The sequence below is a fragment of the Callithrix jacchus genome, chromosome 13 (genome assembly GCF_049354715.1).
Source record: "Callithrix jacchus isolate 240 chromosome 13, calJac240_pri, whole genome shotgun sequence".
In the NCBI taxonomy this organism is placed as follows: Eukaryota; Metazoa; Chordata; class Mammalia; order Primates; family Cebidae; genus Callithrix; species Callithrix jacchus.
Window position 1 is genome coordinate 101488152 of NC_133514.1, and position 26531 is coordinate 101514682.

The following is a 26531-nucleotide window of genomic DNA, read 5'->3' on the forward strand; positions in this document are numbered from 1 at the left end:
GTTGCCTGCACACGTGGTGACGAAAAGGGAAGAGGAAAACCCCCGTCCTCTTTGAATCTGCCTGGCTTGCAGGTATTCCTTTTTTTTTTTTTCTTGAGACGGAGTTTCGCTCTTGTTACCCAGGCTGGAGTGCAATGGCGCGATCTCGGCTCACCGCAACCTCCGCCTCCTGGGTTCAGGCAATTCTCCCGCCTCAGCCTCCTGAGTAGCTGGCAGGTATTCCTTTTCTATTGGCATAGCTGCCGGCATCACCTATGCAAGCTTCCAACCTGCTTCTCTAGGCTTACAGCTTGATTTTTCAGGCTGCTTTTTATTAAAAGGAAAACCTTACCAAGGACTCCCTGACCCTGGCTAACTGCCTAAATAATTTCTTATTAGCTCCTGTGTCACAAAGCCACTTTTCTGGGAAGAGCTGCCTGCCAGTTCCCGACAGAACGGCATCAAGTGCGTCATGCTTAATGAACCCGAGGCCTGGCTTACTATTCGGTGAGTTGTCCATCCTGCCTCATCCTCCCCTACAGCAGAGGCCCAACCTGCCCAACGGCACCCTCTTGCTTTCATGCAGGAGAATTCTAACTGCATACCCACCGTGTGCAGGGTCCTGGGCCTATAGAGATAAAACGTGTTCCTGTCTTTAGGATACTAGTGTTGAGAAATTCTGAGTGTATGATAGAATATATTGTTTGCTAGGAAGAACGATGGCAAGGAAAACCTAGCTGCCCCCCACCTCCCCCCTACAGTGGAAAACTATTTGGGGCATCCCAAAGTGGCAAGACAGTACATGTCTGTTGCTGGTTAAAACAATTCTTTAAGCGCTGGACATGTGACGCTGCCCCCGTGGCTCCCTCGTGGAGAATACTTTTTAGTTTGTCTGTGATAAGTGGTAAGCGGGCACCAGTGCCTACCTAGTTTATTTTTGTGTTTTGAGAAAATACCAAACACCTGTTTGTTAATAAGAATCACCTGTTCCGAGAGAATAAATGTGTGGGTCAGCGTCTGCTCGAGGCCCTCAGCCCGGAATGCTGTCAGCCATCAAGGATCCCAGCTTGGAAGGCTGTTGGCTCTCGGATAGCCTCACTTTGCTGTTCTATCTGGGTTTCTGCTTCTTAATGCCTTCAGCGCCACCTGGGTGGGGGGCTCTACGGCCGAGCTGGTCTTGGTAGACTAGAGATTTACACCCAAATGTGAGGAGATGGAAGTGCCAGAGGCCCTGAGGACAGAGACTTGGGGACCCAAAGGAAGACTTCCTGGAGGAGGTGACATCTTAGTGGAGACTTGGAAGACAAGTGGAAGTTCTTATATTCAGATGTAAAGGAGGGAGAATCCTGGCATAAGTTTCTCAAGTGCCACTGCCTAAAATGACTTTAAAAGGGAATAAGTTTGGTGCTGTTTTTAATAGCAGGTAAGCAGCAAAGCAAACAGCACTTGAGACCTAGAGGAGGCTGGGAGAGGGGGACAAGAATACAGAAGGAAGAAGTGGGAGGCAAAAAAGAAAAAAAATCCCTCAACCCCAGGACAGTGACCAGCAGCACCTGGGGGGGGGGGGGCTGTGAAAAATGCAGATTACCTGGCCAACCCCAGACCCATTAAATCAAGCTGTGGGGATGAGGCCCACACCTGTGTGTTAACAAACCCTCCAGGTGATTCTGATGCCTGCTCTAGTTTAGAGCCACTGGGCTGTAAGCCTGGGGCATGGCAGTTCTCATCAGTGTTTAATGAGAGTGATGAGGGAATCAATTAGCCAATTACTCTACCTTGGAAAAGAGAAAAGCAGCATGTTCTTGGCCTTGGCTACACATTAGGAGCACCCTGAGAGCTTTTAAAAATCCCAAGACCTGGGCCATGCCCCAGACCAATTACGTAAGAATCTCCGAGGGGCACCCAGGCATTGACATTTTTAAAGCACACCAGGTGATTCTACAGTGCAGCCAACACTGAGCGCCACTGCAGCGCAAGGGGGCATCGGGTTGGGCACAGCGGCTCACACCTGTAACCCCAGCACTTTGGGAGGCTGAGGTGGGCAGATCACTTGAGGTTAGAAGTTTGAGACCAGCCTGGCCAACATGGTGAAACCCCATCTCTACTAAAAATACAAAAATTAGCCAGAAATAGTGGTGCATGCCTGTGATCCTAGCTACTTGGGAGCTGAGGCAGGAGAATCATTTGAATTCAGGAGGCGGAGGTTGCAGTGAGCCGAGATTGTGCCACTGCACCCCAGCCTGGGCAACAAAGCAAAACTCTTGTCTCAATAAACAAAGAATTAGCCTGGTGTGGTGGCAACTATGCACTTGTAGCCCCAGCTACTCAAGAGGCTGAGATGGGAGGATTGCTTAGGCCCGGGGAGGTTGAGCCTGCAGTGAGCCACGATTGCACTACTGTGCTCCAGCCTGGGTGACAGAGGAGACCTTGTCTTTAAAAAAAAAAAAAAAAAAAAAAAATCAGCAATATTCTGTTTTGAATGGCTTAGAGAACTTTATTTTTTAAACTGTGTTTATTTCAGTAGCCTTTGGGGTGCAATTGGTTTTTGATTACATGAATAAATTGTACAGTGGTGAAGTCTGAGGTTTCAGCACAACCATCACCTTAGTATGCACCCAATATGTACCTTTTCTCCCTCCCCCTCCCACCCTCCCCCTACTGAGTCTCCAAAGTCTACTATATTATTCTGCATGCCTTTGCTTACCCATAGCTTAGCTCCCACTTGTCAGTGAAAAAGCATGTGGTATTCAGTTTTCCATTCCTGAGTTACTTCATTTAGAATAATGGCCTCCAGCTCCATCCAGGTTGCTGCAAAAGTCGTTATATTTCATTCTTTTTTATGGCCGAGTAGTATTCCTTGGTGAATATAGACCACGTTTTCTTTATGCATTGCTTGATGGGCAACTTGGGTTGGTTCCATACCTTTGCAATTGTGAATTGTACTGCAATCAACATAGGGGTACAGGTGTCTTTTTAATATAGTGACTTATTTTCCTTTGGGTAGATACGCAGTAGTGGGATTGCTGGATCAAATGGTAGATGTACTTTTAGAGAGCTTTATTTTAAACAAAAATGGCGTACATAGAAGTGTGTATCAAGTAACAAGTGATTTAGACAAAATAGAGCTTTTATTTTTTTATTCTATAATAAAAAAAATCTGAAGGCCGAGAGCCTAGAACCGAAACAGTAGCTTCACAATGTCTTCAGTAACCTGGGCTCCTTCTAGAAAGGTGGCCCTCAGAGTCACAATGTAACTACTAGAGCTACTACGTTCATGTTCCAGGAAGGAAAAACCTAAAGAATGAGGAACAAAAAAGCGGACCTGCCCTCTTATTTCATCTTCTCTAAGGAATGCTCCTGGAAGCCCCATCCAGAGACTTACACTGACCTCTCATTAGTCAAGACTGTGACTCCTGACAACCCTCAGCTGCAAGGGAGTCTGGGAAATGCAGTATTATAACTCAGCATCTTGCCATTGAGAGCAATATTGGGTTCTGTTTTTAAGGAAGAAGTGGGAAATGGATACTGGGTAAAGAAAATGAAGATTGGGTAAGCAGCCACCAGTCCATTTCTGTACTAGTCAGCATTGTTCAGAAAAACAGAACCAATAAGAGATTTCTATAAATGGAAATGCTACAAGGCATTGCTTCTGTGATTATGGAGGCTGAGAAGTCCCACCGTCTTCTGTCTACAAGTGGAGACCCGGGAGAGCAGAATGCACAGTTGGAAGGCCTGAGAGGTGAAGAGCCAGTGGTGTCAATTCTAATTTGATCTGAAGCCCTCAGAATCGGGGGTGCTGAAGCTTGATGTCCAAGCTCACCCAGTCAGACAGAGAGGGAATCTAACCTTCTTCCACCTTTGTGTTCTATTCAGGCCCTCAATGGGTTGGAGAAGGCCTACCTACACTGCGGAGGGCCATCTGCTTTCCTCAGTTCACCAACTCAAGTGCTCATCTCTCCCACTAGCAGCTTCACAGACACACCAGAAATAATGCTTAACCAGCTATATGGGCATCCTGTGGCCCTGTCAAGTTGACACATAAAATTAACCATCACAGTGTCACCGAAATCTCCCTTGTATGTTCATGGATGGATGATTTAGGGAGGTTCATGCTCCAGAACCATATTAGACTCAAAACTAGGAGAGAACTTTCCCAGAAAGCTTAAGGCATTTAATGATTAAAAAAAAAAAACAACACAAAAAACCCTGCTGTGTCTACACTTGGCTTCTTTGACTGGGTAGTGTGGTTGGCTAGGGAGGGTGGTCAAGATGAGTAAGTGGGGCAGAGAGACAGGAAGAAACTAATCAGAGTAGTCATCAGGATTTGGGAGAGGGGTTTGAAGTTGTAAAGTGGTGGGCACTTTTTTCAAGGTTTCACAATGAATCAGTGAATTGGGGGGTAGAACCTGGAGAGAACAGAGATCCACTGTAACAAGGAGGAATTTTGTTTCTGCACAGAGCAAGTGGAGGGTTAATCAGGACTCTTTGGGTCATAAGGAATAGAAACCCAACTTCAGATAGGTTTAGCAAAAAAGGAATTTATCGGCTAACCTAACTGAATAGTATGAGGAGTATGTAGATTTCAGGCATGGCTGGATCTAGGTGAAAGAACCTCCAAGCTGTGGCTTCAGTTATCACCTCTCAGGCAATCCTTGGTTCAGAAGAGCCCCTAGGCAATCTGCTCTGTTCCCTGACTGTGCTCCCCTCATGGTGAGCAAGTCCACTGGAATTCTCAGGTAACAGGGAATAGAGAGACACATACTATCAATGTTTCTATGTGAGCAAAATGCCCTAATTTAAGGGAAGCAGTAGTGAGGATGTTCATTTTCTGCATATCAGGCAAATCCAGCCAGATTCTATGGCATAGAGCTATTTGCCCTTCCCTGACTCTCTATGGTCTCTTCTCTGATTGAACCAGCTAATGTGATTAACAAATCATTAGCTGTTATTGTTTTGTTTGTTTGTTTTTTGAGTCGAAGTCTCCCTCTGTTGCACATGCTGGAGCGCAGTGGTGTGATCTCAGCTCACTAAAACCTCTGCCTCCTGGGTTCAAGTGATTCTCCTGCCTTAGCCTTCCCAGAAGCTGGGATTACAGGCACCTGCCACCACACTCGGCTAAGAGTGTGTGTGTGTGTGTGTGTGTGTGTGTGTGTGTGTGTGTGTGTGTATTTAGTAGAGATGGGGTTTTGCCATGTTGGCCAGGCTGGTCTTGAACTCCTGGCCTCAAGTGATCCACCTGCCTCCACCTCCCAAGGTTCTGGGATTGCAGGCATGAGTCACTGTGCCTGGCCTGCTATTGACTCTTATATGTTAAAAAAACAGAATTAAATATTTTCCACCATGTGTCCACTGATGGGATACCCAGACATGAAAAAACTCTAAAGACAGGCTTCTGGAGAGAGAAAACAGCACATCATCTGGCAGACTTTCTGCACAGTGCTCATTCTGGCTAATGCTTCCAGCAGCTATTTTGTTATTGTTTGTCCTGTCTTTGTTATTTTCATCTTATAGGTACCCACAGCATATCAGGGCATCAGTGGGGTAACAGAAATGCACATATGAACAAACGAGCAATAACCCTGGCCCTGCAAGGCAACTCATAGCTCATATGCCAGCCCATATCTGCATGGGCCTTCCCCCGCAGAGCCAAGGTAGCCTGACTGCCCCAACAGGCCTGGCTTCTCTTTGCCAGAGGCTTGCTTTGGCTTCCAGAAGCCTCTTTGCCTATGCACAGCTGGCAAAAGTGCCATATCCTCCTCCAGTGATGGATGGAAGTCAGCACATGGAGCCTTACTCTTGGGGAGAAATCCTGAGATGCATGCTTTTCACTGGCCTGCACAGGTCCTAGGGGCCCACTGTGGTAACTTGCTGACCACACGTCCTCTAGGGGCTGCTGCCCTCCTCTCTCTCTCTCTCTTCCCCCACCTACTGTGCTTCCTAGGATCACCTCCCAAATAAATAGCTGGCATGCAAATCCTTGTCATCCACTCTGCTTCTGAGGGAACCCAATCCAGGACAACCCCCAATGTCTTCTGCAGATCCCATGAGCAGCGTGGAGGTACCATAATCAAAGCACACCCAGGGCATGGGCCTGGGAGCACGGAGCAAGGGGCCCTGAGAGGGCAGCTGGAGGAAGTGACAGATGTCACCTGGAACAAGTGAAGGCCGGGCATTTCCTGGCAGATGCAATCACAAGAACAGGGCTGTGAAGGGCTGAAATGGTGCTTGAGGCAAGATGATGGCTTGGAATTGTGTTATTTGTGATTTTCTTTTTTCTCTCTTCTTCATATAAACTGCTGTGGGACTGGGGAGCAGAGATGTGATGTAGCCTTGAGGAGAAATGGATAGTAGGAGCAGAAAAGACAGCACAAAACAAAGTGCAGAAGGTTTTAAATTATTTCCCCCAAAACAGGCTTCTTGGAATCAAGGATGAAGCAGAGCACAGAAGCCTCTCTTCCTGCCCAGGGAGGACACGCAGGAGTGTCACAGGACCAGATGCAACACAGAGCATGAGGAAAGGGTAGGACATTGAAACCCTTGGTATGGGGATGCTGGCACACCCTGGAGGCCTGGGTGGTTGCTGTGGAGCATTTGTTAGAATTTTATTGTAATTACAGTTTTTGCAATGAAAAGTAATGGCAAAAACCACACAATTACTTTGCACCAACCTAATAGAAGCTGCATTAGCTGTTTACCTTGGCACTGTGGAGTGATACTTCCATGGCAGCTGACTGCTCAGGCCCATGGAGTGTCCAGGACAGGATGTTGAGACATGAGACACCTCCCACCCCCACCCATGCTGAGACTGGCTTAGCCCCTTCCAATGCCACATGTGGCTCTCTCCTTCCAATAGCCGAGGCAATAACCCTCTTCCTCAGAGCTGCATTCAGGGTATGAGAGGCCCTGGACAGTGGTGGAAGCCCACCCACACCAGACCCCAACACAGGCTAAATCTGAAGAATGCTGATATGGTTTGACTATGTCCCCAGCCAAGTGTCATCTTGAATTGTAACTCCCATAGTTCCCATACATTGTTGGTGGGACCCAGTGGGAATTAATTGAATCATGGGGGTGGTATCCCCCATACTGTTCTTGTGGTTGTAAATAAGTCTCACATGATCTGATGGTTTTATAAGGGGAAGCCCCTTTTCGCTCGTTTTTTTTTTTTTTCACTCTCTCTTTGCCTGCCACCATGGAAGATGTGCCTTTGTTTTTCTCTCACCTTCTGCCATGATTGTGAGGCCTCCCCAGCCATGTGAAACTGTGAGTTCATTAAACCTCCTTTTCTTTATGACTGACCCAGTCTCAGGTATCTCTTTATCAGTGGATAAAAATGGACTAAGTGCCTACCTGTCTGGGCAAGAGGCCAGCTCTGTACAAGGTGAGGGAAATGACAACTCACTATGTGGGGATAAAGTAATGACCTTTGAATCACTTTCTTGTGCTTTGCACTGAGACCTGCTCACTGTATGAATCTATAGATAATATAAATATATGCATATATGTTACATAAAAGCTCTGAGCTTCACTTTTTAGTTGTCTGAGCATGAATGTGACAAGTCAGTTGAGCTGCTCTGCAGTAAGGATGAAAGGATAAAATTAGAACCAATTAAAGTTACTTGATGAAACATCTCAGAAGCACCATAGAAAAATTCAATGTTAAGTCATGGGGTGACCTGACACTTGAAGCCTTGCTGTCTCATCCCTAGTGCAGAGAGAATAAAAGTGCTGGAGCTCTAAGGCCTGAGAGGTTGGTGGCCAGCTTGAGTGTAGTGACCCTAGGAGAAAGGAGAGGTCAGCGAAGGTGGATGGGGAAGTCTCTTTTGGGTAACCCCTCCTGTGCTTTGATACTTTTCCCAGAAGTTGCCAGGGCTTACCTTTGGGGTACATCACCGAAAATATTGTTCCTAGAAGTTGGAGTATTAGATCAAATACCCAAGCCAGGAGATGTGATTTTGGGTACTGGCTGAACTACTGAGTCAGGGACAACTCCTGGTAAACTCACCGAACATCTCTGCCTGGAGTTCCCTCATTTGGAAAAGCAGGATTCAGATGTCTCAGTTACTCTCCTCCTGAATTATGGGCAAGCTTTAACTGCTTAATCCATTTTTTTTTTTTTTTGAGACGGTCTTGCTCTGTTGCCCAGGCTGAAGTACAGTGGCATGATCTTGGCTCACTGCAACCTCCGCCTCCTGGATTCAAGCGATTCTCATTTCTCAACCTCTCAAGTAGCTGGGACTACAGGCATGTGCCACCACACCTGGCTAATTTTTGTGTTTTTAGTAGAGATGGGGTTTCACCATGTTGTCCAGTCTAGTCTGGAACTCCTGACCTCTGGTGATCCACCTGCCTCAGCTTCCCAAAGTTCTGGGGTTACAGGCCCTGAGCCACCTCGTATGGCCTTACTCCACATTTGGAAGAATTAATAGCTCCTTACAAATGGAGGAGGCCAGTGTTACGTAACCAGCATCAACATCTCCACCTCCACCCCTCTTAGGGCCATGCTTTCTGGTAACCTGTGGGAAGAGACACAGGAGTGATCCTCCCAGGCAAACTGTCTGCATCACAAGAGGCATGTTTCTTGACATGCAACATTTCTACCCAGTTTGACTTCTGGGTTTGTGACCAAAGGATAGAGTTTTTGCAACAGGAAAGCATTTTGATGCCCTGACCTCAAATCACATAGGCAGCAGTTTATTGAACCATGAGCAGGCATGGATCTGCAAGAAATATACTTCACATTTAAAATGTGATGTTTCAATTTCTTTGTATCATTTGCATTTTAGTAGAACCAGACATTGCAGGAAAATCAGCTTGAGTGTAGGCTTCTTCCCTGGATCAGGGAAGCAGGGAAGCAGGGACACAGGTGATGCTGGACGTAAGCTGAAGCAAGGGGAACAGGACTTGATAATGTAGTGGATGTGGTGCATGAGAAAAACTGCTGCCAGGGCTTGGGATTGGATGGCTGGAGGGAAGGAGCTGCCATTCTCTGTGGTAAGCAGCAGAGCTGGGGGAATGTCAGGAGCTCAGGGCTGGACCAGCTAGGCTTGAAACTTCAGTTTGCTTGGAAATTCAGATGCTGATGGTGAATAGGCTTCTGGATAGATGGGGCTGGAGTTCAGGGAGAAACTAGTTTAAGAGTCGCCATTATGTCGACATGTGTGGGTGTGATAGTTCTAAAGCTCACAGCTGGCATGCCGCACAACTCCAGGGGCTAGCATTTTCATTCTCTATATGAAGAGCAGCCCCCGGGATTATGCAAGTAGGTGGCCATACCCAGGTTAATCTTACCCCTTTCTGCCCTAGGCTTCTTAGTAATTTTGGAATCAGCTGGGCAAACAGGGAGAAGAAAGCAAGGCTCTCTTTGCCAGTATATTAGAGTTCTCCAGAGAAACAGAGTCAAGAGGATATACATATAACAGATCTTGTTATAAATCTCTTTATATATAATATGTAGACATGCTCGGGTGTGACAATTCTAACATTCATAGCTGGCGTGCTGCACAACTCCAGGGGGCAGCATTCCTATTTTCCTACATGAAGAGCAGCTCCTGGGATTACACATAAAGAGCTTTATCATAAGAAATTGGCTAATGTGCTTATGGAATCTGTGAAGTCTCAGAGTTTGCTCTCTGCAAGCTGGAGACCTGGGGAAGATAGTTGTGTAGTTCCACTCTGAGCCCAAAGACCTGAGAACCAGAGAGCCAGTGTTGTTAAGTCCTTGTCCACGGACAAGAGATCAGTGTCCCTCTCAAGCAGTCAGACAGAGAAAGTGAATTCTCCCTTCCTCCACCTTTTTGTTCTATTCAGGCCCTCAGTGGATAGGATGACTCCTTCTCACAGTGAGGAAGGCCATCTGCTTTACTGAGTCCACCAACTCAAATGTTAGTCTCCTTCAGGAACACCCCCATAGAAGCACCCAGAATAATGTTTAATAAAATATCTGGGCACCCTGTGTCCCAGTCAAGTTAACACTTAAAACTGATGATCACAGTCAGTTATTTATAGAGTCACCAAAAAGGGTTGGGGAGAGTGGAGACTAGAAAAGATTCTTGAAAGAGATGAGGAGAAGCAGAGATGAACATTCTACTCAAGTGCTTCCCAGGGAAAGGGAATCAGCTCTGAGCTAGGAGAGTAGCTTGAGGATGAGAGACGGGAGGGTGACTTCAGGGTGCCACAGTCAGAAGAGGCGAGGCGGGGTGAGTTGGCACAGAGCTTCTATGTTAGATGGGAAAAATCAGTGGGTTTTCACTAATCCTCATCCTCAAATTCATCAATATGAACAAAATGAATGAACTCTGTAGAAATATATGCAATGCACAGAGAAATGAAAAACAGCTGCAATCCCAATCGCAAGTCTGAGATGAATATCTGCTGTTAAACATGGACCACATATGTGAATTGGGTGGGGAGGGAGAGAGAGGGCACAGCAATTGAGTCAAATATTTTTAAACCATATACTATGTGCCAGGCACTTCTAGGTGTTGGGGATGCATCAGTAAACAAAAGAGAGAAACATGGCTGTCCTCATAGAGCTTACATTTGAATGTGAGAGACAAACGCTAAAGAAAATAAGTAAACCACATCATATATCAAAAGATGGTATGAACTAAGTGGGGAATTTAGCAGGGAGGGAAGATGAGACTGCAAGGCAGTGGAACCATTTCTTTTCCATTTCAATAAGCTGGTTCGAGTGGTACAATTTGAAATTGGCCCTGAGTCAGAGAGCACTGAGGACAGCTTTTCCCCTTAGGATGCTGAAGTCACATGGTAGAAGGGCCAGGATGGGGAACAGGCAGCGTGGCCACCTCCTGGGCTCTGGGATTCCGGAACAGCTGTGCTACAGATGATGATGTGAATCTTTCCAGCTTTTGAGAAAGGGAGAGATTTCTCTAAAACTATCGGAAAGGAAACTCAAGCATGCACATGATTTTCTTTCTTTGGGAATGGTAAGGCCAGAGATGAGGGTGAGCTCTGAGAAAGCCAGGGAAAACATTTCTGTGAGCTAGGTGCCCACCATGATGCCAGGAAAAAGGTGGCACCGGAGGGCCAGTATGGACACTATCTCTATTCCTCTGACCTGGACTTTGAGCCTGAACAAACACCTGGCAGTGGATGTGGCAGTGAAAGATGAGGACCCTGTTATGGGCTGAATTGTCTCTCCCTAAAACTCCTTTACTGAAACTCTATACTGCACAATATGGCATTAACTGAAGAGGTTATTTACCAAGTGAAAATGAGGTCTGCAGGATGGGTCCTGATCCAATATGACTGGTGTCCTTATAAAAGGGGAAAATTTGGTCTGCATGGTGGCTCATTCCTGTAATACCAGCACTTTGGGAGGCTGAAGCAGGAGGATCTCTTGAGGCCAGGAGTTTGAGACCAGCCTGGGCAACACAGGGAGACCCCCATCTGAAAAGAGGGAGGGAGGGAAGGAAGGAGGGAATCTAGATTTGGTGGCGTGTGCCTATAGTCCCAGCGACTTGGGAAGCTGAAGTGGGAGGATGGCTTGAGCCTGGGAGGTCAGGGCTGCAGTGATTCATGATTGCAGCACTGCACTCTAACCTGGGCAACAGAGCAAGACCCTGTGTCAAAAAATAAATAAAATAAGGAGGGGAAATCCGAACACAGACATGCACACAGGGAGAGCACCATGGGAAGACGGGAGTTACGCCACCACAGGCCCAGAAACCCCCAGAAGCTAGGAGAGATGGGACAGAGGCCCCGAACAGAGGCTTCCCTGGCGCCTTCAGTGGCAGCATGGCCCTGCCGACACCTTCATCTGTCGGGACTTCTGGCCTCAGAAGTGGGAGGCCATGCATTCCTGATGTTTAAGCCACCTTCCAGCTGTGGTACTTCATTTCAGCAGCCCTGGGATTATTCAATTCAGACACCAAAGAAAGTCCTGAGGGGAACTGATCACTGGAAAGCAACAAGCCATGAGCTCACCATTCCACACAGATGCAGAGGGAGAAAGAGGAAAGGCTGGTCAAGGCGGGCAGTGGGGGTGACGTCTCTTAGTAGAATTGCCTCTGATGCTTCTGGGCCTGCCATGGGAGCTGCAATGGGGCGCTGCAGTGGCAGCATGGCCCTGCTGGCACCTTCATCTATAGGGACTTCTGGCCTCTGGAACTGGGAGGCAATGCATTCCTGATAGAATGGCCTTTCTTGACTATATGAATCAAAACCATGTGGTTTTTGAAAAAAGTCCCTGAGATTATTTCTATCTGGGGCTGTGTGGGTCTCATGAAAAACAGAATTTTAAAAATGATTGATGCATTGGCACAATTAGTGCTTGTAAATATTTGTTCATGAAATTGAAGGCTGTGCCCAGTGATCTCACAGATGAAACTGGCTTCCATCTTGCCTTGCAGCTTTTACAAAATAGCGAAAGCAGGCTCTCAGAGGGTTTCAGATCTGCCGCAGCAAGGAGTTGGAAGATATATCCTGTGCTGGGAGGCATGAGAGGGTTTTGTGTCTCTTTGATTTTTTTTTTTAACTAGTTAAGCTGAAGCACATCTGTGGATCTAAATGGGGGAAGAAATGCTGTCCTGTTCACTTTGGCATCCGTGTCAAAAGGAGCAGAACATACACCAGGAAACAAGCCAGGACCGGGTTGTTGGCAGGCCCCTCCCAGCTGCACCCAGTTGAGCAGATGCCTGATACATGCACAAAACCATCTGCCTATTTATAATAGAAGAGAGAGCACTTTATAATTAGAAAATAATTGTTGCTTCTTTGGGCATTCTTTTTCACAAGACTCTATTGAAACCCCCTGCTACTATGAGGCTTGTCAGAGGCATGGCTGGAAGGCATTGGTACAAGAAGGGAACACGAGATATGAATATAGCTAGCCAGCCACACATCCAAACCCAGGATGTTCCAGACAGGACACCCACTGGCAAGAAGTCATCGTTTCCCTGCCATTCTCATTCTCGAGAAATGTGCTGTTGAAAACACAAGCTCATTGTAGTGAAGCTTTCACTGGTTTTTCTGATGCACCCATCACAGAGCTCCATAGTCGAGCCCTTCCGGAGACTAAGTCATATATGTAAATGATCACCCTGCAGGCACCCAGAAGGGACACAGTCCCCAGCTGGACCCCTGGGGCCTCCTGGCTCAGTCCCTGGGTTGAGCATTCATTGTATTTAATCTTCCTAACACTGCACATTTATGAAGACAAATGGGAAAATCAAGAGAACTGGATGTGTTTCAAACCTAACCAAAACGTCAATGAGTGTGGGCACTTCTGAGCCCACCTTTGGTGTCTGATGACACTTTTAGTGTAAGAGAACCCACTCCACGCTCACTCTATTTAATTTGTCTGGGCAAGGAAAACAGCACTTTATCTTAGAACAGAAGGGGATGGATGACTGGGCAGATCACCGTGACCATACACAAGGCCATCCCTATGCTCCCTGGCTGGGACAGATATGACTGTGAGAGCTCCTTCTGTCCCTGTCCTCTAAAGGTGTGGGGTTTTTTGTTTTGTTTTGTTTTTGAGACAGAGTCTCATTCTGTTGCCCAGGCTGGAGTGCAGTGGTACAATCTTGGCTTCCTACAACTTCCACCTCCTGTGTTCTAGCCATTCTCCTGCCTCAGCCTCCCAAGTAGCTGGGATTATAGGCACCTGCCAGCATGCCAGGCTAATTTTGGTATTTTTAGTAGAGACAGAGTTTTACCATGTTGGCCAGACAGGTCTTGAACTCCTGACCTCAGGTGATTCACCCACCTCAGCCTCCCAAAGTGCTGGGATTAGAGGAGTGAGCCACCTTGCCCAGCCCAAATGTTTTTAAACAGATGAAATCAGGTTACAATAAACAATAAAGGGACTTCTAAAACATCTAAGCATCTGTGAAAGGAGACTGGGATGGCTCCATCCAAGAGAGGCACCCTCTGGGCTGGTTGCACAACAAAATCTGGGAGGAGAAAATCCTTTTCCTCCAACTGTCTCTCCAAATGAAGATTCAAGGCCATCAGGAAGGGAAGTGGGGTGGCTTTTTCATCCTTTTCACAGGATGGCTTTAACTTTTCTTTTTATACCTTTCTGTAAATTGTTTCAATTTTTAAGACTTGTGTTGACATTATTTTGATGATTACAAATCGTTATCCAAGAAAGTACCTGGCTGGGTGCAGTGGCTCATGCCTGTAATCCCAGCACCTTGGGAGGCTGAGGTGGGCAGATCACGAGGTCAGGAGTTCGAGGCCAGCCTGACCAATGGTGAAACACTGTCTGTACTAAAAATACAAAAGTCAGCTGGGCGTCATGGTGCACACCTGTAGTCCCAGCTACTCAGGAGGCTAAGGCAGAAGAATCACTTGAACCTGGGGGCGGGGGGGCAGAGGTTGCAGTGAGCTGAGATTGCACCACTGCACTCCAGCCTGGGCGACAGTGAGACTCTGTCTCAAAAAGAAAGAAAAAAGAAGAAAAGAAAGTACCCTAGTCTGTCAAGAAGGCCTTGGTCACACCCACACTGAGATATAGCTAAATGATAGACATATAGATAATAATTCCAATCAAAATGTGTCCTGCGCCTTTTGCTATTGTGGAACTTTCTAGAACTTCACGGCTAAACACATCTGTAAGATCTCTACGGGCAAAGCAGGCTATAGGCTGCCTTGTAGAAAAATGAGCACTTTCTCATCTGTAAGCCAGGGGAACCACTTCAGCAGAAAGGCTAGAAAGGGCAGATTTTCTGAAAAAGATGACATGTGACTAAATGAAGTATTTTCTCCTTCAAATCCCTTTACAAAAGAAAAATCCCATTTGTGTTTCTTTTCTTATCAAAATCAGGTGCCTGAGAATAGTGTCTGTGCATATATATATATATATATATATAGTATTCTCTAAGCATAAACATACAAAAAACTACAGATAGATAGATAGATAGATAGATAGATAGATTTTTAATTAATTAATTTTTTGAGACAGGGTCTCACTCTGTAGCCTAGGCTGAAGTGCAGTGGTGTGATCTCGGCTCACTGCAACCTCTGCCTCCCTGCAACCTCTGCCTCCCAGGTTAAAGTGATTCTCCCATCTCAGCCTCGGTAGTTGGGATTATAGGCACCTGCTATCACATCCAGCTAATTTTTGTATTTTTAGTAGAGATGGGGTTTCACCATGTTGGCCAGGCTGGTCTCAAACCCCTGACCTCAAGTGATGCACCTGCCCCAGCTTCCCAGAGTGCTGGGATTACAGACATGAGCCACTGCAGCTAGCTGAGAATAAAAAGTATTTTAAAGTAGAAGAAGCCAAGAGTCTTCTACTAAGAGCCAGCCACCGTCCATGAGGGAACTGAGCACAGAAGTGTCTGTGTTGGCAGTGTCGCCTATGGTGGGCACCTCACACGGTGCCTCTGTTCTGCTGCCAAGCTGCTGCCTCACACATCAGAAGCCAGAGTAGCTGGGCCCTTCCTTGGCCAGATGACTTGAACTCCAGGAGGCCAAGGTACTCCCTTCAGCATTTTGGGGCTCTCCTGCCCATGGTCTAGACTGCCTCTTTGAGTGTGGTCCCTGGCAGCCCAGACAGTGTGATAGAAATGCAGAACTCAGGCCCCACCACACACCTATCCAGTCAGAACCTGCATTTTCCCAAGATCCAGGGATTCCTGTGCACATTCAAGTTTGTGAAGCATCCATCCTCCTGCTTAGAGGTGGCCCTACATTCCTCCCAGCTGTTCGCCAGCAGGTGAATGTCTTAAGAAACAGCAAACTATCGAAAGGGCCACATACTGTATTATTCCAGCTATATGACATTCTGGAAAAAGGAAAACTATGAAGATAATGAAAAGATCAGTGATTGCCAGGGGTTGGGGGTTGGGGAAAGGAGGGATGAATAGGTGAAGCCCTGGGGATTTTTAGAGCAGTGAAGTTATTCTGTATGTTACTATAAATGGTAGATACCTGTCATGATACATTTGCCCAAACCTACAGCATGTATAAACACTAGGAGTGAGCCCTAATGTAAACTGTGGGACTTTAATTAGTAATAATATATCCGTATTGTCTCATCAATTGTAACAAACATACTACATGAATGCAAGATGTTCACAGCAGGGGAAAGTCATGGGGTGGGGTCAGGAGACACGTGGGAAATCTCCACACTTTCTGCTCATTTTTTGTAAACTTCAAAGCACTCTGAAAAATAGTCTATTAATGAAACAACAATAACAACAAATGGTTGGGGTAGTGGATACGCTAAGCACTTTTGAGTACACAGAGCAGTCCCTGAGTTGCTATTTTGTATTGTTTTCTCTTGCCCAATTTCACATTTTACTGATGCAGCCATCCTGCTTTACAGCTGGGCGTGACCCAAACTGGTAGGGAAGGAGGCTCCCAGCTTCAGAAGACTCAAGTGGAATGAGGAGTGGGAGTGGTTAGAGATCCAGAATCCCTGCGAACTGGTGCACCCAGCCAGGATTATTGTGCATCTTCTGGCGTGATCCACCATGGGTCAGCCCTGGGTTTAGGCAGCTCGGGTTTAATGAACAAAGTAGAAAATGATGGAACCTACATCGTAAGAATGAGGGGGAAAGGCAGATGCAGATATTTTGTGCTCTAGGAAACCTACTGGGAAATCACTAAATCCTGGAACGATGTAAAATATGGCACACATTCTAAAGAGCAAGAGTCTATCATGACATATACATCTTACACTTTTAGTTTAAATATGAATTTATTTAAACAAGAAATTGTAACTGGCTGTGTGAATGATGGGAAATGCCTTCACATTACAGAACCCACCTCCAGCAGCAATAGCGTATTGGACACCAGTACAACAACTTGACCCAATAAGGGAATTTGTGATTTCTGTTTACATCACAGCAGGATGTATCTAGAAATTCCAGGTTGGGAATGGGGGTGGAAAGAGTTTCAGCTGTGAACAGACTCTTCTCAGCACCAAGTCCTTGACAACACAACCACGTGCAAATACACAAACAGACACATGACGTGAGGTTGATACAAATGCTAAACGTGTATACAAAGAATGGACTGCGTTTGAGACTGATCGCTGATTCAGTCTCCTCATAAACCTGGTCACAAATCCTGTTCTGAAATCACCTGAGTGGAGACAGCAGGTGATGGGTGTAGAAGCATGTCGGTGTACAGTGGGCTGGGAATAAGGATGGCCGCACACTGTCTGCAGACTGTGTGTTCTCTCCTGTGTGTCCTCACACAGTGCTGCTGGCCACTGGCCGTGAGCTCACTGAGGATGTTAGGTTTTCTTTGCACCTGGGGTCTCAGGCCCCGTCTCCTTCTCCGTTACGGAGATTGCATGGATTTTGCTTTTCCCACTGCTCGGTTTCTTCTGTTTCTGGTTGTTTTGAAGGGATTTCAGCCCCAGCATTTTGCAATACTTGTTACACTGATGTAGCGCTTTAAACTGATCGATGAAGGTCATGGAACAGTTGCCTTTAAATCCTTTGTACCTGTGAGTTTGGGTGGAAGGAAACATAACTTTAAAAAACAGGATACTTTCATCAGTTTAAAAAGAAATACTTGAAAGGGAAAACTAACGTATGGCACATATATGAATTTCTGTTTTAGGTTAGAATGGCTGCAGGGCAGACACAACTATTAGTGAGGGAGAAAAACTAAGACCATGAAATTAAGTAAAGGCAAAGATCCACTGGCATGTACAGTGAAGATCAGAGGCCCTGGAGTATCCAAGGGTCCCAGGTGCTCATGGTGGGAATGTACCAGCATTTTGTTACCCTGTTCCTCATTGCCACAATGACCAGTGCTAGGCCATTTTGATAAAAAAAATAGATCTCTTAGTGATCTGAAAGCCACCCCATCCCACCCCAAGGTTCTAAATAAAGAATTGCAGAACTTTGGAACTGAAGGAAATTATTTTGCTTAGACCTTTCAATTTACAGTTGAAGCAACTCGGGCTAAGAGGTCATGAGGCTACCCCAAGAAAACAAAGCAAGGTGCTGCAGGAGACAAGATTAGAACGAAGCCCTCTGCTGCCAGGCACGGTGGCTCATGCCTGCAATCCCAACACTTTGGGAGGCCAAGGTGGGCAGAGCACAAGGTCAGGAGTTTGAGACAAGCCTGACTAACACGGTGAAACCCCATCTCTACTAAAAATACAAAATTAGCTAGGCCTGATAGTGCATGCCTGTAATCCCAGCTACTTGGGAGGCAGAGGCAGAAGAATCGCTTGAAGCCCGGAGGCGGAGGTTGCAGTGAGCCAAGATCGCGCCATTGAATTCCAACCTGGTCAACAAGAGTGAAGCTCCATCTCAAAATAAAATAATAATAAATAAATAAGTAAAATAAAAAAACTGGTTGGTGCAGGCTTCCTGGGTTCTGGGCAGAATGTGAAAGGGTAGTAGGCTATTGCAGCTTGTTTAGTAGCTGGAAAAGTGACCCTGCAGGTCTTCCTGCTACCACCAGAAAATCCCCAAATCCTGTACACACACTGAATCCAGTCAGAGCTCCTCACAGGGTGTGGAGGAAGCCAGGTGAACATCGTGCCAGCCACATACCCCCCCATAAATGGCATCTCCTTGAGATGTCCCAAGGGTCCTCCTTGTCACTGCAGATAAGCTCCTTTATCAAAGGAGTTTGCTTTTAATGTGAAGCCCATGGGAATAAACACTTCGAAGCAGCATACATAAACCTACAGGTCCACATTGCGACCACTCGGCCCCTCCCCGTCCATGCATTCTCCACACTGCCACCAGAGTAACCTCTGTAAAACATAAGTCATGTCATCTCCTGCTTAAAATCCCATTGCTGTTAAAAACAAAATTCCTGAACCTGCCTGTGATCCTGCACTGTCTGGCTGTGTCTCCCAACCCACAGACCTCTTCAGTTATTAGAAGAGGTCTGGTCTTGTCTTTTCTTTCTGTCTGTCTTGAGACAGAGTCTCTTTCTTGTCTCCCAGCCTGGAGTGAAATGGAGCAATCTCGGCTCATTGCAACCTCCGCCTCCCAGGTTCAAGCAATTCTCCTGTCTCAGCCTCCCAAGTAGCTGGGATTACAGGCTCCTGCCACCATGCCCAGCTATTTTTTTTTTTTTTTTTTTTTTTTTTAGTAGCAATGAGGTTTCACCATGTTGGCTAAGCTGGTCTCGAACTCTTGACCTTAGGTGATCTGCCCGCCTCAGCCTTACAAAGTGCTGGGATTACAAACATGAGACACCATGCCCAGCCCCTGCTCACTTTAAATTCTCAGCTCATTTGACCTTTCCTACCAAGTCACATCCCCCTGTCATAGCCTCTCCTGGACTGTGCACCTTCTGTTTGTGGCATGGTCACGCACACACAGTCTGACATCTGTGAGTTGATGAGATGGTTAATTTCTGTCTCTTCACTCACTGTAAATTCCATGATGGCAGAGGTCAACACTCTCCACTAACCACCGTACCCCAACACCTAATCTAGGGCTTCGTAAATGGCAGAAACTCAACAAATAGAGAATGATTGAATAGAGAGTGGGATGCTTTTGTTTTTGTGGTTGTTCAGAATGTGGTTTTATTTGTCTATTCTTGTGTTGATCTGTATCAGTCCTTTGAAATATAGTCACATGGGAGAAAGGGACAGCAACTTTCCTCCCTCCCTTCTCTAGAGCGCACCTAGCCAAGCACTGTGCTTGAGGCTACAGATTCAACAGAGAACACGCAAGACCTTGACCCATGTTGTCCAGTGAAGGAGACAGATACCAAATCATTACAATGAAATATGATGAATATGATGCAGGGGAAGCACTGCTGGCTGGATAGTAATTGGTGGGCTGTTTCTGTCAGTTTCCTCATCTCCAAAGTGTCAATAACTAATGCCCAAAGGGTTGTTGAGAAGATGAAATGAGAAAAATCCATATAAACCACCTAGCTCAGAGCATAACACAGCAAAGATTCAACTGAGGTTGATCCTGTTGTTATGATTAGCAACATGATAACTGGTGCAACTGATGGGGGCTTCCTGTGGAAGGGATTTGAAAGCTGAGAGTCAAAACTGAGGGATTTTTCCAGGTAAAGGGTAGGAGCAAAGGGTGCCTGACATTCAGGACCAGTGACAGAATTTGCAGGGCCCAGTACAAAACAAAAACAGGACTCCTTGTTCAAGAAGTATTAAGAAATTCAAGACAACAAGCACAGAGCATTAAAGCAAACACAGGGCCCTTCCGAGTGTGGAAGGCACAGATTGCACCTGCTGGGTGTGAGGGAGTGCTGGCCATCGGTGCTTCATAGGGCCAAAGGCAAACCGACAAAAAGAAGTCTGTAATGCTGGCGTGATGTGGATTCTGTAGCTGACATGATTCAAGAAATCAGGCCTCCTTCATTGGCTAACAGAAACTATAAATGTCAACACACCTGGACTGAATGGAGAGAATTTTTTCCCTATGCAACCCAAGCTGGGTTTTAAGATCTTAAGGGCATGAAAGGTTTCCTTCCTCTCTGAAGCTAAAGTGGCAGCCTGGCTCCACCCTGCCATGATTGTTAGAAATCCAGCTGCCTCTCCTCCTCCTGTCAGGGGAACTGCTCTGCCCTGGGAGCCTTGTGAAAAATGACTTGGTTTCTAAAAGCCAGGCTTTCTCATTGAAGGAAAGGTCAACCAAAGCAAGGAGTTGGATCTGGCAGAGTGGGAAACATTCAACTGCGAATGGTATCGTCTTTACATCTCTATCTTCCTCTGCAGGAGCTCCCCAAAAGGCTGAAATGTCAGCTTGTCAGCATTTCCTCCATGCCTGAGCATTCACTCCCTGGTGGGAACACGGGGACAGCTGGGCCTGTTCCATCAGACAGGAGGGATGGCTTAATCCCACCTGCCACTGCGGGTGGGATTCAGTCACCTCACACCAACTCCTGAGCTCCTCAAACTGGGATTGTCACGCGTGGGCAGGGGCAGCTTCCCCGACTGAGCATGTTGGAAACAAGTCCTGGTCATTTGCATCAGGACTGCATCAGGGCATTTTAACATTCAGACAACATCTGGTCTCTGCAGAGAAAAATAACTACTTCACACCGTGACCTTCCAGAAAGGGCACCACTTCATCCCGAAGCTCTGCCTTGCCTGCAGGTGTTGATGCCAGGTGAAAAGAGAGCCCCTGTCCAATGGGCTCCACCTCTGGAATGGAAAAAGCTGAGCTGTGTCAAAGGAGCATGACTTCTAGGCAGCCCCTGGGAAGACCTCTTTCAGGAATCTGAAGACCCATCTCTACTAAAAATTACAAACAAACTACCCAGGCATGGTGGCGTGTGCCTGTAATCGCAGCTACTTGGGAGGCTGAGGCAGGAGAATCGCTTGAACCCAGGAGGTGGAGGTTGCAGTGAGCCAAGATTGCACCACTGCACTAGCCTGGGCAATAGAAAGAGAGAGAGAGATGGTCTCAAAAAAAAAAAAAAAGAAAGAAAGAAAGAAAAAGAAAAGAGAGAGAAGAAGAAATTATGGTTTAGGAGCCCACAAGGTTCTAAACCTCCCCAGTTGCTCCTAGGGATGACGTCACTATTGTAAAACCTAAGATTGGTGCTTGAGATGTTTTTCAGACCCTGCACTCAATGGCTCAATTGGTGCCACCCAGATCAATAAACTGGCACATGTTGTCTTGTGGCCCCCACCCAGGATCTGACTCAGCGCAGGAGGACAGCTTCCACTCCTGACGATTTCATCTCCAACCTGACCAATCAGCACTACCCCCACTTCCCAACCCCAATCCCCAAATTTCCAGGGAGACTGATTTGAGTAGTAATAAAACTCCAGTCTCCCATACAGCCAGCTCTATGTGAATTAAACTCTATCTCTGTTGCAGATCCCATCTTGATAAATCGGCAATGTCCTATCTAGGTACAGGGGCAAGGAGAACCGGGGGCAGGTACAGGAGCTGCTGCAGGGCCACAGGGCGGGCGGTTGAGGCGAGGGAGAAGTGCGTCAGCATTCCCACTATGTACAGGCTGTTTGAGAATTCACCATTCGGAGGAGCAGCTGGGCTGATGCCCCGGGTGGAGGTGAGGGTGAGTGGAGGCAAAGCCACATTTCCAGTGTGCTACGAGTCACACAGAGGGCCGCAGGGCCTTCCATATTGACAAGCTCTGAATCCTCATGGGGCTGCTCACCATTCTGGAGCATCACTCCACAGTCAGTCCCGCACTCTTCCCATAGGCTCCTTCCCCTCTGCCTTCAAACAGGCAAGGTGTCTTTAGACATGCGCGTGCGTGCACGTGCACACACACACACACACACACACAGAGGAAGACACAGACACACAGACACAAACAGGCAGACACACAAAGACAAAGACACAGGCACAGACATGTAAATACAGACACATGCAGACACACAAAGACACAAGACACAGAGATACACACAAACATACAGACATATGTAAATACACACAGACATACACAGGCAGACACACAAAGACACAAGACACAGAGATACAGACACAGACATACAGACACGGGCAGACACACAAAGACAGAAAAATGCAGACACATATGCACAAAGACACGCACAGACACAGCACACACACACACATCCCCCACACCTCCTCTTCTAGCAACCTTCTAGACTTTTCCTTGCTTTTGTTGACAAACTTGCTGAGTTGCTAGCATCTTGGCAGCACATTCCCTCTCTGATCTGTCGCCAGGCTCCCACGTCGTGACACTGCATTGGCTTAGACCTTCCTGAAGGCACTGATAACTGTTTTCTGGTCTACACCCCGACCTGTCCACTCAGGCTCTGTCACTCCTGACCCTCTGGGCCATCCCTGTACCTTCCTCGGGCCTCTGCCTCCCTCCTACCGGCCACCAGCCTGTCCTGCAGGGACAAACTCCAACCTACCAGGCTTCTCTAGACATTCCCTCTGTTCAGACTCTGAAGCTGAATGACAAGCAATGTGACGCCTGTCCCTGAGTCCTCAGGTCCTGGAAATGGACTATGCAGGGGGACAACTAGGGAATAGAGTCAGGAGTGAGAGGAACCCATGGCTCCCAATTCCAGACACTTCATCAGAACGGTCCTTTGTAAGACTTCTGGGCAAAGGCCAGGATGGGGCTGAGCTAGCCCCTCCACGGAGGGGGCGTGTCCTGGCTGGCTCTGTTGGGCCTGGGAGACTCCCACACACACTGAAAGCACGGCTATAGTTGTGTCTGCCTTGCCAAAAACTGTGAAAATGACCACTGCTCCCTTCAGACTTCCCTTCAGCCTCCAGACTTCCTTAATGGCAAAGACTGGCTGAATAAATCAGCCAGCGAGCCAGCCAATTCTGCTACAGAATGGCCTGACCCGAGGCAGGCGGGATGCAGGCTGCCTTCCAGGACAGGTGACCATGTGGCAGGCAGGGACAGGGGCTCTCTGGGGCATAAAATTGTCTTCTCCAGCCGGCAGGCCTGTGAGACTGATTTTGCTGACGCCTGGCATTGGGGAATCAGCTGAAATGCTTGGTGTTCTACAGAGATGCAGCCCTGATGCATGACACATAAAAGGCGTCAGGAATTCTGTTCCAATGACCCTTTGTCTCCTCTCCTGGTAGACTCACGCATTGCTTTAAATGGTCTGCCTGGAGTCACCACTCATGCACATAAGCCTATTCTCGGGGCGTGTTTCTTCGGGTTAGATTGTTCCTTCCCACCTCCAAGTTGCTTTTGGCCCTTCCTCTCCAGGTACGGCAGCGTCACAGCCTTGTGACTGGGAAGAGCATCCCAGGTGGCCCAGGTGGGTGCCGTCCCCTCCGCCTGCTTGTGTTCCAGTCCTTTCTTCTGGAACTCAGCTTGGCCAAATATGGGAGTCTATTTGGATCTTTTCTCCTTTTCACGGCCGGGACCAGAACTAGGCAGGCAGATGCCAGGGGAGCCTGCTTTCTCAAGGCAACTATCCTCCTGCTACGCGAACAAATCATCCAGGCTTCTGTCCAGGGTCTCCGGGTCCATGGCAGGGACGCCTGACACATGCCACACATCCTGAAGCCTCTTCTTTCCTTCTTCTGAGAGTGGAAATACGCAAGGCTGGCTGGCGGCCACTCTGAGGGTGTCCTTTATGGCTGTCCATATTAATCTTATTTTGGTCCAATGCTTACTGCCATGGAAGACATCTGCTAATGGTACTTCTCTTTGTTTTATTTCAATCTGGCAACAGGAAATTGGCTTTTCGGAGGAGACTACAAGGGGCAAAGTATTGGTCCTGGTGCCCTCTGGTGGCTGAATTGCAATTTCCTCACCTCCCCCAGGAACTGCCCCACTGGCTGGAGAGAACCGTGACTGTGGGTGGCTCCACTGTTCGAGTGGCTTCAGATCGGTCTGCAGTTGGTTAGGTTATGTCACCAAATCTCTAGTTATAAGATTAGGCATTTTTTTCCTTGTGTAATTTCCAATCAGAAATTGGTTCAATGGTCTGGTTAGTATCTTGGTCTGTCTAGAAGATGAAACAATCTTACTTGCCATACTTTGTAACCTGAAATTTTTGTACTCAACATTTGCCAAAAGATTGAGGGGGCGGAGGTACAGGGGATGTGTTTCCAGACACATTCATATCTCTGGCTCTCAAGAGAAATATGACTCTCCTGTTGTAAGGCACACACAATGAAGTAAAGTCGAATTAAAGTAAGTCATGACAATTCTCTATTTTATTTCATGACATTAGAGTAACTACTCACAAAATAGGATCATAACCTTTGACTTCATTAAACAAGAGAGCAAAACAGGTTGCATGACTGGGGTGTCAGTAGCCAAATCGATGGTCCTGATTGAGACATTTGGGACCATTGTATTTCAATGATGCACGTAGCACTGCTTCTTATGATGGTGCTATTCCCCCAGCCAAGCCCTGCCAGGTATCAGCCCCCCGTAGAACTCACAACTCTCCCTTTGCATTGTGAATGAACTAAGTTCATGCACAGGTGCTCGCTAAGAATCAAGAGAACTTGCCCGATCTACTCTTATTCCTCCATCCTCTCTCCTGCTCTCTGCAGTCTGCAATGTTCACCTCCCTTTCCTCCCCCTGCTCATTTGCCTTCCACCTGGACTTCCCTGTCTGCAAAGTGCCCTTGAGCTTGAGCCCTTTCCAAGTCTGTTCCCATGGTTTAGCTCCCTTTTGCAGCTTTGACATTCACTGGAGATCTTTTTCAATTGTGCCTCGCCTCCCAGCATTGAGGATCTGCCCTTCACTTCCGGGTACTGACTTCCAGCAGGAAACACATCTTGACTCCTCCCTGCAAGCACCTTGCCCCATGCCCCATGCCTCCTTCCCACCTGTGAAATGAGGAGGTTGGACTTGATCACTGGTTTTCACTCCAGAGGGGTTCCCAGGAGACTCTACAGAGGCCTCTCAACTACCCCTTACTTGGAGAAGTTTTCACCTTTCATCAGTTTTTCAAACTGTGTTTCTAAGATATATTTATTTCTTTTGGGGAAAAAAAAAAAAACGTGGCTTAAAAGGTAAAGTTTAAAGAAAAGTTAAAAAAAAAAAAAACAAAGAACAAGAAGATCTAATACATCTGCCAAAGCTCTTGAACACTTTGGAATTTCCTCCTCTCCCGGCTCCTGCTCCCTGACCTCTCCTTGGGTGGGAAGGCAGTAAGTAATACTTTATAGACAGCATTTTGCACTGGGCTCCAGTCATCAGCACTTCTAATGGGTCTTGGGCAGCTGTCCCAGGCCAGATAAGTCACATTAAAACTGAGAACAAAACCAAAGGATTGGATTTCTCTTTAAATCAGGAGGGGGAAAAAATGTGCCATTTGAAGCTCTCAGTTGGTCTGGGTTCCTGGAAGCTGTTGACTTGCTTTTAAAATATGTCTTAAACAATCACAACTATCTTCATTTCTGAAACTTCTTGGGGAGCTTTCTTCTTTGTTTTGATAGAGAGTTGTTCTAAGTAACAGAATGAAATTTGCCTACTCTGGTGTCAGGCTAAGACATGGAGAGGGAAAGAAAGCTAATATTTATCCAGCTTACTTCCAGTTTCAGGGGCTAGGTGTAGATTAACCGGGGAATACTCAGGGCAAGCTGGAGTGTCCCCATGCTGTACATCACTGGCTTTAAGAACTTTAGTCACATGCCCAGAGTCACACAGCTGGTATGACGAGAAGCCAGGATTCAAGCTAAGGCTGGCTGATAGTGGCATCTGCAGAGTTCTGCAGCACACGTGGAGCCTGGAAAGAAAGGCTCCATTTGGAATCCTTCTGGGGTCCAGAAGCCTCCATCAATAAGGCACCATATAATTTATCTTCTAAATGGGGACACTTGTTCAGGATAAATGCTAAAGTGTATGAGGTGCGAGGACATCAGGCATTAAATGGTACTGTCACAGAAACTGGGATAGACGTTGATCCCCCTCATCAGGTAGGCTCGGCAAATTCCTATGATGCCAAGAAGAAAGGCTACCATCTGGAGAAACGGAAGCAGCAGCAGCAGGGTTTGAACTGGGTCTTACTCTAAATCCCCTGTTCCTTCCTCCCCATGACATCATAACCCCTCCTAACACGCTCTCTTCACAACCCCAAGGACACTCCCAGTTCCCTGAAGCATATGCCAGCCAGGGCTCCAGCCAGCACTGGGAGAAGCTTGGAGACAGTCCCAACCTAAAACTTCATTATCACTGAGCCACC

At 47.0% G+C, this 26531-nt stretch overlaps 1 protein-coding gene and 1 long non-coding RNA gene across 7 annotated transcripts in view; one reads left to right on the forward strand and one right to left on the reverse strand.

Annotated features, from left to right (window-relative positions):
- The window catches only part of LOC128929491 (uncharacterized), a 45569-nt gene continuing 19038 nt past the window's right edge, over nucleotides 1–26531 (forward strand). The window contains exons 1-5 of one of the 3 annotated variants that reach the window (XR_008476098.2): nucleotides 1–72; nucleotides 379–486; nucleotides 6392–6499; nucleotides 7179–7242; nucleotides 24062–24529. This is a non-coding gene — a long non-coding RNA (uncharacterized LOC128929491). Of the gene's footprint in view, nucleotides 73–378; nucleotides 487–6391; nucleotides 6500–7178; nucleotides 7243–24061; nucleotides 24530–26531 lie in introns of those variants that run through there. The other 2 variants (XR_008476096.2, XR_008476095.2) reach the window with 2 other exon arrangements.
- ALPK2 (alpha kinase 2) overlaps nucleotides 16636–26531 on the reverse strand; it is a 138614-nt gene continuing 128718 nt past the window's right edge. For all 4 annotated transcript variants that reach the window (XR_013525930.1, XR_013525931.1, XR_013525932.1 and 1 more), the window contains one exon: nucleotides 16636–17408. Coding sequence is in view for 1 of the 4 variants with exons in the window: in XM_035271217.3 (XP_035127108.3) it covers nucleotides 17195–17408 (214 nt within the window). In the remaining 3 variants the exon portion in view is untranslated. The remainder of the gene's footprint in view (nucleotides 17409–26531) is intronic.